Source organism: Drosophila gunungcola, assembly GCF_025200985.1.
Source record: "Drosophila gunungcola strain Sukarami chromosome 2R unlocalized genomic scaffold, Dgunungcola_SK_2 000006F, whole genome shotgun sequence".
NCBI lineage: Eukaryota > Metazoa > Arthropoda > Insecta > Diptera > Drosophilidae > Drosophila > Drosophila gunungcola.
Window position 1 is genome coordinate 900,085 of NW_026453168.1, and position 12,183 is coordinate 912,267.

General features: G+C 45.3%; 4 protein-coding genes across 4 annotated transcripts; 3 read left to right on the forward strand and 1 right to left on the reverse strand.

Annotated features, from left to right (window-relative positions):
• Positions 1–19: 19 nt before the first annotated feature.
• LOC128255020 (pre-mRNA-splicing factor 38) lies at positions 20–1,520 on the forward strand. Its single transcript, XM_052984451.1, has one exon. The coding sequence runs from the start codon at positions 171–173 to the stop codon at positions 1,158–1,160; it is 990 nt and encodes a 329-aa protein (XP_052840411.1). The 5' UTR covers positions 20–170; the 3' UTR covers positions 1,161–1,520.
• Positions 1,324–4,534, forward strand: LOC128255011 (proton-coupled folate transporter). The gene is made up of 10 exons (XM_052984435.1): positions 1,324–1,485; positions 1,550–1,844; positions 1,914–2,026; positions 2,697–2,847; positions 2,901–3,084; positions 3,140–3,326; positions 3,387–3,522; positions 3,580–3,906; positions 3,975–4,131; positions 4,195–4,534. Exons 2-10 carry the CDS (start codon positions 1,634–1,636, stop codon positions 4,256–4,258), a joined length of 1,530 nt encoding a protein of 509 aa, XP_052840395.1. The 5' UTR covers positions 1,324–1,485; positions 1,550–1,633; the 3' UTR covers positions 4,259–4,534.
• A 125-nt stretch (positions 4,535–4,659) lies between these two features.
• On the forward strand, positions 4,660–8,055 carry LOC128255013 (proton-coupled folate transporter). Its single transcript, XM_052984442.1, has 9 exons — positions 4,660–5,018; positions 5,083–5,195; positions 5,657–5,807; positions 5,865–6,048; positions 6,428–6,614; positions 6,677–6,812; positions 6,875–7,201; positions 7,266–7,422; positions 7,486–8,055. The coding sequence occupies exons 1-9, from the start codon at positions 4,850–4,852 to the stop codon at positions 7,547–7,549; spliced, it is 1,488 nt and encodes a 495-aa protein (XP_052840402.1). The 5' UTR covers positions 4,660–4,849; the 3' UTR covers positions 7,550–8,055.
• Positions 8,056–8,751: 696 nt separating this feature from the next.
• On the reverse strand, positions 8,752–12,059 carry LOC128255006 (uncharacterized). The gene is made up of 9 exons (XM_052984417.1): positions 11,628–12,059; positions 11,452–11,561; positions 11,243–11,393; positions 9,946–10,734; positions 9,750–9,886; positions 9,495–9,684; positions 9,344–9,391; positions 9,170–9,278; positions 8,752–9,075 (listed from the first exon to the last, which is right to left on the reverse strand). Exons 1-9 carry the CDS (start codon positions 11,752–11,754, stop codon positions 9,018–9,020), a joined length of 1,719 nt encoding a protein of 572 aa, XP_052840377.1. The 5' UTR covers positions 11,755–12,059; the 3' UTR covers positions 8,752–9,017.
• Between the last annotated feature and the right edge of the window lie 124 nt (positions 12,060–12,183).

Sequence of the window (12,183 nt, forward strand, 5' to 3'; positions counted from 1 at the left end):
TAGGTATTTTTAACTGACCGCACTCTGGTCACACCGGCTGGGCAACGCCGAAAAATAAATAAATATATAATCTGCAATTGCGTGTTTTACCGGCCTGGCATAAACCAAGCACCATCGAATTGCGGGACCAACTAATCATACCGTGACAAGGCAACCGGAATCAACCGAGAATGGCCAATCGCACGGTGAAGGAGGCTAAAAACGTGCACGGCACCAACCCGCAGTACCTCATCGAGAAGATTATTCGCTCCCGGATATATGACTCAAAGTACTGGAAGGAGCAGTGCTTCGCCCTCACCGCCGAGCTGCTCGTGGACAAGGCCATGGAGTTGCGTTTCGTCGGCGGCGTCTACGGCGGCAACATCAAGCCCACTCAGTTTCTCTGTCTCACGCTCAAGATGCTGCAGATTCAGCCGGAGAAGGACATCGTGGTGGAATTCATCAAGAACGAGGAGTTCAAGTATGTGCGGGCCCTGGGCGCCTTCTATCTTCGGCTCACGGGAGCGGCCCTGGACTGCTACAAGTACCTGGAACCGCTGTACATCGACAACCGCAAGTTGCGCCGCCAAAATCGCGCCGGCCAATTCGAGATCGTCTACATGGACGAGTACATAGACGAACTGCTGCGCAACGACCGTGTCTGCGACATCATACTGCCCCGCATCCAGAAGCGTTCCATTCTGGAGGAGAACAACGAGATCGAGCCCAAGGTGTCCGTGCTGGACGAGGATCTGGACGATGAGCTACCCAGCGACGAGGAAAAGGCGGACGAGGCCAACCGCACCAAGGATAACTCAACATCGGTGCGACGGCCGCGAAGAGCTCGCTCCAAGTCCAGGTCACGCAGTCGGGAGCGCGACCGGAGATCTGGCCAGGGCAACAACGCCCGCTCCCGCGACTACTATGACGAACTGGAGGACTACGATCGCCAGCGAAACCGGGTGCGCAATCGGGACACCCAGAACGAGGACTACGACCGCCGGCAGACCGGCAGTGGTCGCCAGGATCGGGACAGAGAGCGCCAGGATCGGGACAAGATAAGGGAGCGTGACAGGAACGGCGACAGGGATCGCCGGGAAAGGGAGCGGGAACGCGACCGCGGTCGTCATGATCAGCGGGAACGAGACTCGCGAGGAGAACGTGACCGACGCCGCTATTAAAACTAAGTTTAAATTGAAATAATTGACCAGTAAAAAATGGGACAAAAATAAACGGTATTTTTCTAGAGCAAGTTGGCAGCACCAAAAATTTAAAATCGATAGTCGAAATCAAAACAATAACAAAGAAGAAGCAGATGCAATCAGCTGTTGCTTTAGAAAGTTTATAAAAAAAGACGACACTCATAAAAAAGGGAAAAATACAGGCAACTGCGTTGGTGAAACTAATATACATTACTAGTGAATTTAACAACGATAAATCCACGTTAATCAGTGACAGAGCAGCGAAGCTTTAGTGCCTGAAAAACCTCAGTGGCGTTTGGAAGTCGTAATAAGAAAAACTGCGCTGCATTCCGATTCTGGCAAATGAATTGCTAATCCATTATCTCCAGTAGTCTGGTGGCAGTCGGATCCCCGAGTTCCGCGTGCGATAACTACCAAGTCGGGAAGGGAACGGAACCGAACGGATCGGCAGAATGCCCCGATCAGACACGGATGCCTTGGTGAGCGACGTGGAGGCTGGCGAAGATGCGCCGCCACGCATTCTGGACGCCTCCTCTGCGGCCAGCAGTGAGCAGGTGGACCCATCGCCAGTGCCCCCACCTCCGCCGCATGACTATAGCAGCTATCGATGGTTTATCCTGGAGCCCGCAGTTTTTCTCATCTTCTTTGCCAGATATTTAATTGGTATGACAAGCGGAGGGAAAATCTTGGGGATCGGTGCATTAATTCAATTATGTCTGTTGTCTGTTTTAGCGGCGGTTTATCAAAATCAGATCCTCTACCAGACCTGCGTCACCATCGAGAAATTTAATGCCACGCAATGTGAGCCGTTGCTGGGCATTGATCGCGGATCGGCGGCGGATAAAGTAAGTACATTCATATACTATATATCTGCACTTTGTGTTGTTGCTACTGGCGTGCCTGGTTTTTGCTTGAAAAGTTTTTATCTCTAAACGAATTGTTTTGCTGTTCTGTGGGGCGTTTCGGGTTTGTGATGTGTGTATAGCAATGATCAGAAAAATAGCACTGAGAAGTAGGGGTTTCTAAAGAATGTATTTTGGTAATATTCAATTGGGTTGTCGAAATCATTAGCAGCAATTAAATTATAAAATTTAAACTCATACGCCCCCATAAATACAATGTTTATAATTTAACACCACTGTAACTGCTGCTGTATCTCAAAGTACGTATATGACACGCTGAGATTGATATATTCTCCATGGAAGCGACCCACTTATTCGGAGTATCACAGCAACCGACGTGACAAAGCAAAATCAATGAAACAAATCGGTTTAATCTAATGCAAAACTTCCATTGTTTAGTGCTAAGAGATAAGGTATTTGGAACAGACATTCAAGGCTTATCAACGGGCAAAAAGCAATGTAAACAAAAAACCTTTGTGTCTAAATTTCGAAGTAGTATCGAACTCTAGTCAAGCGAATTATTTATAATTATAGAATTAAGCTTGCCATAATGACTCATGCAAAGCGGGATCCACAGTTGTGCATTGTTCTAAACTGAACTTCTGTTTTTCAGGAAGTCGAGGTTATCGTCCAAACGTACTCGGCGAATATCATGATGACAACCTCTTTGCTCGAGAGCATAATACCAGCCTTTGCGAGTCTATTCCTGGGTCCCTGGTCCGACAAGTTCGGAAGGAGACCCATTCTGCTGACAACGTTTACGGGTTGGTAATGGTACAATATTCGTAAAACAAGAACTGATTTCTCGTCTTTCAAGGTTACCTCAGTGGCGCACTCATACTGATAGTTATCACCTATGTAACCATGTCCACCAATATCAGCCCATGGTGGTTCCTCCTTTCCTCAGTTCCTTCGGTCCTAAGCGGCGGAACTTGCGCCTTAATTACGGGGATCTATTGCTACATATCCGATGTGGCCAAGGAACGAAAGAAGGCTTTGAGGTGAGTGGAGAATCTTTAATGTTTATTTATTTACTTTCACTCCCAACTTTTATAGAATGGTTCTCAACGAGGCATCCCTTTGCGCTGGCATGATGATGGGCAATGTGGCCAGCGGTTACATCTATGCCGCCACCAATGCCCTGACCTTATTTTCCATTGCTGGTATCCTGATGACTCTAGCTTTGCTCTTCGTATTTTTGTTTGTGCCCGAAAGTTTGAATCCGGCGGATATACATTCAGGAGTATGTAGCTTCTTTTCCTAAAAGCGGATACAAAGCTAACTTATATTTTTCCTATTCCAGTCGCGAATCCGTGAATTCTTCCGTTTTGATTTGGTCAAGGATCTGGTACGCACCTGCTTTAAGAGACGACCCAACTTTGATCGTGCCATCATCTGGCTTACTATGATTGCGCTTACGATAGCCATATTCGATATGGGTATTTAAAAGCATACTTTTGCATTCCAAACAAACCTAATCCAACTATTGCTTACAGAGGGTGAGGGCACTGTAAACTACATGTTCATGCAGGAGCAGTTCAACTGGACCATTAAGGACTTCAGCCTGTTCAACGCCTCCCGCATCGTGATCCAGATTGTGGGCAGCATCGTCGGCATGGTGGTGCTGCGCCGTGTCCTGAAGATGTCCATCGTAACCATGGCGATGCTGTCCCTGGCCTGTTGTGTCCTGGAGAGCACGGTGAGGGCCACAGCCGTTTACTGGCAGGAGATGTACCTGGGCATGACGCTGGGAATGATGCGCGGCGTCATGGGACCCATGTGCCGTGCTATTCTCTCGCATGTTGCGCCCGCCACGGAAGTGGGTAAGTCGATTATAACAATTAGCGAAGCGTGTGCGCGCAATTAACTTGAAAAATCTCATACAATTAAGGTAAAATTTTCGCCCTAACCACCTCGATGGAATCGGTTTCTCCGCTGGGAGCTGCTCCTCTGTACACAACCGTCTACAAGGCAACGTTGGAATATTATCCCGGAGCCTTTAACTTTATCAGTGCGGCCCTCTATTTTGTGTGCTACACTCTCATAGCGTAAGTACTAATTTGTAGTTTAGCTCAAAGATTTAAAGTAACTACAGTGCATTTCAATTACAGTGTGATTTTCGGCATCCAGAAATCGATGGGCAGCAGCAGTATCTATCAGGCTATAGGCAGTTAACCAGCCACCCAACGCTCCGATTTAGCTGAATGTGTCTAATAAGTTAAAGACCTCCTGCAAGTGCTGGAAAGAGCTCTCATTTTGAACGATTACAAACTATTTTTGTAAATTAATCTAGTGTTTGTACTCCTTGTATTTGTGCAAGTATTATTATGATTTTTATCTGTATGCATGTATCTGCTGTTTGGACTGTGTTTTGCATGTGCAAACATTGTAAAGTTAAGGTGAAAAGTTTCGACTGTATGCAGTGCGACAATAAACTGTAAATACACCAAATTATCAACACCTTTGGGCATAAATCAAATAGTGCGTTGAGCAGTTCGGCCGGGTTCAGATAGGGCGTAGCAAACGTTTTGTGTGCGCGAATTGGCAATCGCTCGCTTTGTTTGTTTACGACGCCAATTTCAGCTGCTCCCAGCACTTAGTGTAGCACTTGAGTTCGGTGCGCGCGGAGGTTTCCTACAGTTCCCGCTCCGATATATTATATTTCTTGCCTGAATGAATAGCTAATTCCTTTGTCTACACGCTAATTGCTTCGATCAGTTTGTTAGAAAAGGTGTGCGATAGAGCCGTAACCTTCCCTGAACCAGAATGCCGCGGAGTGATGAGGATCCCATCATTGGCAGTGATGAAGAGACGCTGGACACCGAAGTGGTTGCCCCACCCTCGAACAGAACACTTAGTGGCTGGCTAAAACGACCCCGTTCGCTGATTCTAGAGCCCGCCGTATTTCTGGTTTTCTTCGGCAGATTCCTAACAGGTGTGTATGAATCTCCGAGCATTTGCTGTGGGCGTCTATAAATCAGTTTGTGCCATTCCACCAGATGCGGTCTATCAGAACCAGATACTCTATCAAACCTGCGTCACGGTCTTGAAATATAATGCCACCGAATGCGAGCCATTTCTCGGTACGAATCGTGCCTCCGATGAAGTAAAGGTATGTTGGCCAGCTGGGCGTATACGTAATATGCATTAATGCATGAGATGTCAGCGTTTAAGACGAACACAGCTAGCTAGCAATTACATTACCTACAAAGTTGTATTGCGACTTTGTCTATATAATTAGGTAAAGGTTTAAAGCTTAATTTGTATAGCTTTTTGTAACGGGTGGTTTCAATATGCATACTGTGTGTCCCACCTGTTTCTCCTTATCAGTTGACCAAAACAAAAGAAACCCCGAATTGTTAATGACTAATGGGTTCGTCGTATCACCAAATGCTATCGACCGTGGTACACAAATCGGGCATATGTACATAGATATTTTGAAATACATGTGTGCAGATAGTTAAGCCGCGCCAAATACCCCCATCCACAAAGTGAGTCATGAAAACGTGACGACAAAAGTGGGGGCTATCAGCATTATTAAATCCTCTGACAAACAGATTTCCCCCATTGCAGAGGATCGAGGGGCAAGTTCAGGAGTATGCCTCCACCATCACAATGATAAGCTCAATGCTGGAGAGCACCGTACCCGCCATAGTAAGCCTCTTTCTGGGACCCTGGTCGGATAAGTTCGGCCGACGACCCATCCTGCTGTCCACATTTTCAGGTGAGAGAAAATGCCCCTAATTCGTATGACATATCTGATGAATGTATTATCTTAAAGGCTTCTTTGTGAGTGCCATTATTCTGGTAGTTTTTACGCAAATAACAACGGCCACCAATATTAGTCCCTGGTGGTTCCTGCTGTCCACTGTGCCCTCGGTGTTCAGTGGAGGCACTTGCGCCCTCATCACCATCCTCTATTGCCATGTATCCGATGTGGCCACCGAGGAGAAGCGAGCCATGAGGTGAGTGAAAAGATAACCCGTTTCATTAATGATATTTGCAAGTAATCTGAAGCATAACCATGGTATGGAAAACCTTGTCATTATCAATGATTTGTTTTACCTAAATGTAATAACAAAATGAGATCATAATGCATTTAAGACATTGTTTTTTAGATTCGCCATTGTATGCTAACGATATGAAGCTTGTTTTTAAACCTTACACATAGAAAACAGAGCTCTAAGAGGGTATTACATTTTGATAAGTAAAATAAACTTTTTAGTTACAATTAGTAACACAAACTTAGCATCAAGCGTTTTACTTATTAAAATGTTTCAATCTAAAAACTTTTGATAGTTTAATATGTGTACCCCACTCACTAATGACAGCACTTTTAATTAGAATGGTGACCATGGAGGCAGCCTTAGGTCTGGGAATGATGGCCGGCGGAGTGGCTAGTGGTTACCTCTATGCCGCCGTTGGTGCTTCAACCCTATTCATCTTGGTGGGCTCCATCATCTCCATAGCGCTAATCTACGTCTACTTCTTTGTGCCGGAGAGTCTCAAGTCGGAAGATTTGCAAACTGGGGTGAGTATATGATGTACGAATATCACTTGACTCTGGCTTAACTATGGAATTTTCCTCGTTAGTCACGCATTCGCGAGTTCTTCCGCTTGGATTTGGTGAAGGTCCTCGTGAAGACGTGCATTAGGAAGCGGGAGAATTACGATCGTGCTATCATCTGGTTCGTGATGATGTCGCTGACCTTGTGCGTTTTTGCCATGGGTGATTATTGCTGATACTGACTGGATTCAGTTCAGAAACTGATTGTTCGTTTGACTTTTCAGAGGGCGAGAACACCGTAAACTACATGTTCATGCGGAAGCAGTTTGACTACACGGTCCAGGATTACAGTGTGTTCAATGCGGCGCGGTTCGTCATCCAAGTGGTGGGCAGTACCATAGCCATGATCCTGCTGCGTCGTCTCCTCGGGCTGTCCACCATCATGATGACACTCCTGGCCTTTGCCTGCTGTGTTCTGGAGAGCACGGTTAGGGCCACGGCCGTCTACCGAAGCGAGATGTACCTGGCCCTGATTGTGGGCATGATGCGGGGTGTTATGTCGCCCATGTGCAAGGCCATCCTGTCGCACGTGACTCCCAGCTCGGAATTGGGTGAGTTAGGCAGATGCCTAGGACTAGGACCTAATATAGACTAATCCCTGTAATCCCTTCACAGGTAAAATCTTCTCGCTGACCACTTCACTGCAGTCCATTTCTCCCCTTGGAGCTGCACCACTCTACACGGCCGTGTACCAGGCCACAGTGAACTTTTATCCGGGCATCTTCAACTTCATCAGTGTGGGACTCTACTCCCTTTGCTACTGCATGTCGGCGTGAGTACTAAATGATAATTTCTAAGATTAATAACGTTTAATTTAATACAAATCCCATTGCAGCACGGTCTTTGGCATTCAAAAATCGATGGGCAGCAACAGTGTTTACCAGGCCATTGGAAGTTGATCACATACCAGTTCTAGAACTAAGTGGAAAGCAACCTAGACAAATAGTGAATCACAACCATTCATAAGCCAGTGTTTTAAGAAGTTTTTAAGTATTATCATAAGTATTTGCAATCCCAACTAGGCTTAGCTTAGCCAAATGTAAATAGCATTCACTAGGGACTTCTCAATATTACCATACCAAATTCACCAACGACTAAGTGATAATATATGTGTAGTATAAATTGTTCGTTTTATATTTGGAATTTGCGCTATTAAATTCGTTGTATTTCTAACTCTTCAAAGTGATTGCATTGTGCCGGTATCTAAAGAATTGAACTGACTATCTGGATTTATTTGCAGACAACTTTCAATTAGCACTAGTTTATTTCAATGAAGTGAGCTTATTATTATCAATATGTTTATATATATATGAAGGTGTAAATGGAGGCTTTACTGCCACCATAAAGAACCACTTAAAAGTCCATCGAATTAAACTTTGTTGGCTTTACTTTACAAATGGCTCGATCTAATCTGCAAGAAGATAGGCAAATTAAAAGTAAAGTTTCGATGATTGTAGCCTTAATATAATTGTTTTTGTGCTTTTATTTTTGTTTGCTAATTTTATGAGTGATACACATTTAAGATGAGTATGGATTAAGAGCCGGTATAAAGACCTAAAAATCAAAGGTAGATGATTTGGCCCACTTCCATTCTCGTTGGGATCTTTAATGGCCACGTTTTTAAGCTGAAAAAGATAAATGTTTTAATGTAGAATTATACGAGCTGCTTTACTTGCATACCAGCATTATTGAGAGCATAAATTATTAGGTCGACTTGGAATGCTAAGCCCCGAGAAGTTATTTTCTTCTCTGGCATAATTGGTAAGTTATAAACACAAGGTAATGTCTATCCGGTTGTGTATGAGACTGGTTCAGTGCCCTCATTGGCCTATTGCAACAATTGTCACGTACCAGATTGGCATCGTTACCTTTACTTCCGATTAATAATATGTGACTATAATTTTTATTATATCATTGTGACAATGCAAAAACATATCCGTAGTGCAATGACAGTAATTAGAAATTCGATTTGAAATTTTGGACCTACACTCTCGAAGAAAAATAATTAAATTTTAAAGTTTATTTTTGAAAGGTACCCAGTTTAATAAAACAACATTAAACTGGGCAATCTGTTCATTGAAAATAAAAGACATTTAGTGTATCGAGTTTTGTGAATCATAACAATTTAATTGTATAGGACGGGACTCTTAATGATAACTTAACACACACTACAAATACTAAAACATATTTAAATAAATAAACAAGTAAAAGAAGATCAATTTGTTCAACCGATGACCGGTGCTAGTCCCTCACAGTTAAACGCTTATTTTCCGGATTTGCATCTTTAAATTCGCTCCACTTGTAAATGTTTATTGCTTGGTTGGGGTGATCACATGTTAATTTGGGCACATCTCCGCTGTCGCCGCCTCACTTCAAAACCTTGGCGTAGTGCTGCTTGTGCCGGTACTTGATCCGCAAGACGTATCTGCAGGGGAAAATACGTGTGGTCAATTAGCGTGTTTGGAGAGGGGCTTTCCTCGTCTCAATCCCAATCCCAATCCCATTGCGAGTTAGCTCACCCGATGAACACGAACGAGAGCAGGTACAGGAACGAACTGACGAAGTTGAACAGACCCGGGTACGTGGTGAGCGACCGCTTATAGATGAGGGTGTACAGGGGGGCCGCCACTTCAATTAGCAGTAAAAGAGTCAATATATGGATAAACACTCAAACGCCACTAGGCTCCGCTTACCGAACGGTGCGAACGACTGCAGCACATTCTTGATGGAGAAAATCTTGCCTGCGGAAGGGGAGAGGAAAACTTAAATTAGTACTGTTTCAGAAAACAGCTGCGTTGCTGGTACAGGTATACAGAAACTACACCAAGAAGCTAGGAAACTCACCCAGATCCGAGGGAGGTACTATATTCGAAACTATAGTGCGGCACATGGGTCCTGAGATGGAGCGGAAGACGCCCAGAGTCACGGAGAGGTACATGTGCCATGGCATCGTGGCAAAGCCCTTGGCCAGATTGTTCAGAATCTCCGAAAAGAAGGCGAGCAGGGCTAAGGTCACAACGGACAGGCGAAAGACCTAAATGTAAGGATTGCATGAGTATCTGTCGTGGCCTCACGTTGGGCGCCAAGTATTGAGCTCACCTTTCGCAGGATCAAAAATCCTATGAGTGCGCCAATCATGGGAACCAGGTGGCTAACCGTCTCGAAGAATGTGTAATCCCTCACCGTCCAGTGGAACTTCTCGCGCACAAACAGGTACATCACAGTCATCACGCCATCTGAGATCGATCAATTACATAAGTTTTGTAACTAATGGGAAGATCGTGCCGAAACTCACCAAAAACGAAGATGGACAGGAACATGGCAAATGTGACAAGCCAGATGATGGCGCGTGCGTGATGATCGCGTCGCTTGAAGCAGGTGCTAAGCATGTCTTTGATGTGGACCATACTGAACAGACCCGCCTTCTTGACTCGCTCCTCCTCCTCCTTGCGCTTGCGCTCCTCCGCCTTTTGGGGCAGCCGCTCCACGTACTTGGCCAGCAGGTCCTCGTCGAAGCTCATCGCAGGAGTCGCTGGTGTGGGCAGCTCCATCCGCTTATCCTTTTCATTCGCCTTTTTCTTCTCCAGCTCCTCATCGGCCATGAAGTTGGGCGGACAGTCGATGGCCACGCGGTCCAATTGCAGGTCACAGGCGGTGATCGGCACATCCTTCTCCTTGCAATCCTTCTCCCCGTTCGCGGCGATCGCGCTCGTGGTGTCTTGCGCTTGACGATAGTGCAGACTCTCGGGCACAAAGAAAATGATGAAGAAAGTGGCGAAGGTCACGATGCAGCCGGAAAGTCCGATGGTGGCCGCCGCACCCACTGCTGCGTACACAAAGCTGGACAGAAGGGATCCACTGGTCAGGCCGATAAAGAAGAGCGACTCCATGAAGATCATGCGGTAAGGTCGCGACTTGCAATCCGTGATGTCCGAGATGAAGCAGAAGGCGGCCACCGAGAAGACGCAATTCCCGCCGAGCAGGGAGTGGGGCACCGCCGCCATGATGTACCACCAGGGATTCACCACGTAATAGCTGGACAGCTCGCAAATGGCGGCCATCATCAGGAAGGAGGCGGAGAATCCTGCAGAAGAAGGAGGTGAGTTGAAAAACAAAATCCTTAGGGTTAAAACAAAGTGTTAAAATCATTCGAGTTCTAATTAGAAGTTCCTGTCTACCATATTTGTTTTTATGCTTTGCAAGCTTTTATTAATTTGTTGGGTAATGTTAAGTATCATTAATATTAGACCAAGCAATTAACAAACTATTGTTTGTTTTAATCTACTTAAACCTTTTTTTTCATACCTTATCTTAGGGGTCAAAGTTCTAAATCAAAACTAGCTCAAAACACTACTAACAGAAGTATTAATTATGAAGAACATTAATATAAAGTATTGAGTATAAATCTCTAACTAAACTTAGGGGTCAGAAGTTGTAATTGTAGAGAATATTAAGTTATAGAACTGATTGCAATCACAACAATCCAAAGTTACGCAGTGTTGAGCTGGGAAAGCTGAATTGTATTTACATTTCAGCTTTAAGTACTCGATTGTGATAAATTCATAAGCTTTGATAAACGAGCGATGCCTCACCAATCATGGAAACAATGAGCAGGGGCTTGCGTCCGTAGTGATCCGACCAGGAACCAATGAATAGGCCGCAGAAGGCCGGAACGATGCTCTCCAGGAGGGTGCGGGTGAGGAACAGATTGGCCACATACGGCTGCAGCTCCGTCTCAATGGCCTGCAAAGCGGATGGTGGTCAAGTCATTGATTACCTCGAACTACAGAGGAGAACCCACATTTATCTCGGCACTGGCGTTCTTCACATCCAGCTGCTTGCAGTCGGACTCATTGTAGTGGAAGATGACCGTGCACGTCTGATAGATGACCTGGTTGCGCTGGATGGTGCCTGGATGTGGTATGGTCAATAGAGGATAGAGGCTAGTTGGTGGCCAGTTAGTGGCTAGTCACTCACCCGACAGCGTGTGCGAGAACAGCAGCATGAAGACAACCGGTTCAATGTAGAACATATGAAACACCTTTTGCCATTGCAGATTGCGTAGCTTTTCCAGCGTAAACGCATTCGAGGCCTTCTCAACCATGACGTTTTTCGGTTATGGCCAAATTCTTGAACCCGATTCAATGTCTCGCGCTCTTGGCAGTCGCTCAGTGGAACATTGCAACACCTGTCACGTAACACAATGGGGAAGAAAAACCCCTGGCGCCCGGCACTTTCAATCAGATTTATGGCTTACTAATGCTCACTTATAATACGATTATTATCCAAGCGCTTGATTGCCGCGAAAGCCGGGAAATACGAATCACGAAACACGAAACCAAAATCAACATCAACATCCAATCCGGCGACGACGACACACGGTTCGCAATTAGAGTTTCGTTCTCAAAATGAGCGGCTACCGCGAAATCCATGGGTTTATATAGTGGAGCTCTCGGCGGTGGCAGAATCGGCAACAGTTATACACAGGTATATATATGTACAATCGCACAGGTGAACAGTTGTTCATCTAGGG

Coding starts and splice junctions, on each gene's coding strand:
- LOC128255020 (XM_052984451.1), top strand. CDS start 171: ATGGCCAATCGCACGGTGAAGGAGGCTAAAAACGTGCACGGCACCAAC.
- LOC128255011 (XM_052984435.1), top strand. CDS start 1,634: ATGCCCCGATCAGACACGGATGCCTTGGTGAGCGACGTGGAGGCTGGC. Junction 3,523..3,579: donor GATAGCCATATTCGATATGG/GTATTTAAAAGC, acceptor TATTGCTTACAG/AGGGTGAGGGCACTGTAAAC. Junction 4,132..4,194: donor GTGTGCTACACTCTCATAGC/GTAAGTACTAAT, acceptor TTTCAATTACAG/TGTGATTTTCGGCATCCAGA.
- LOC128255013 (XM_052984442.1), top strand. CDS start 4,850: ATGCCGCGGAGTGATGAGGATCCCATCATTGGCAGTGATGAAGAGACG. Junction 6,615..6,676: donor CGGAAGATTTGCAAACTGGG/GTGAGTATATGA, acceptor TTTCCTCGTTAG/TCACGCATTCGCGAGTTCTT. Junction 7,202..7,265: donor GACTCCCAGCTCGGAATTGG/GTGAGTTAGGCA, acceptor ATCCCTTCACAG/GTAAAATCTTCTCGCTGACC.
- LOC128255006 (XM_052984417.1), bottom strand. CDS start 11,754: ATGGTTGAGAAGGCCTCGAATGCGTTTACGCTGGAAAAGCTACGCAAT. Junction 9,685..9,749: donor GATTTTTGATCCTGCGAAAG/GTGAGCTCAATA, acceptor CCTTACATTTAG/GTCTTTCGCCTGTCCGTTGT. Junction 9,076..9,169: donor CTCTCGTTCGTGTTCATCGG/GTGAGCTAACTC, acceptor TTTCCCCTGCAG/ATACGTCTTGCGGATCAAGT.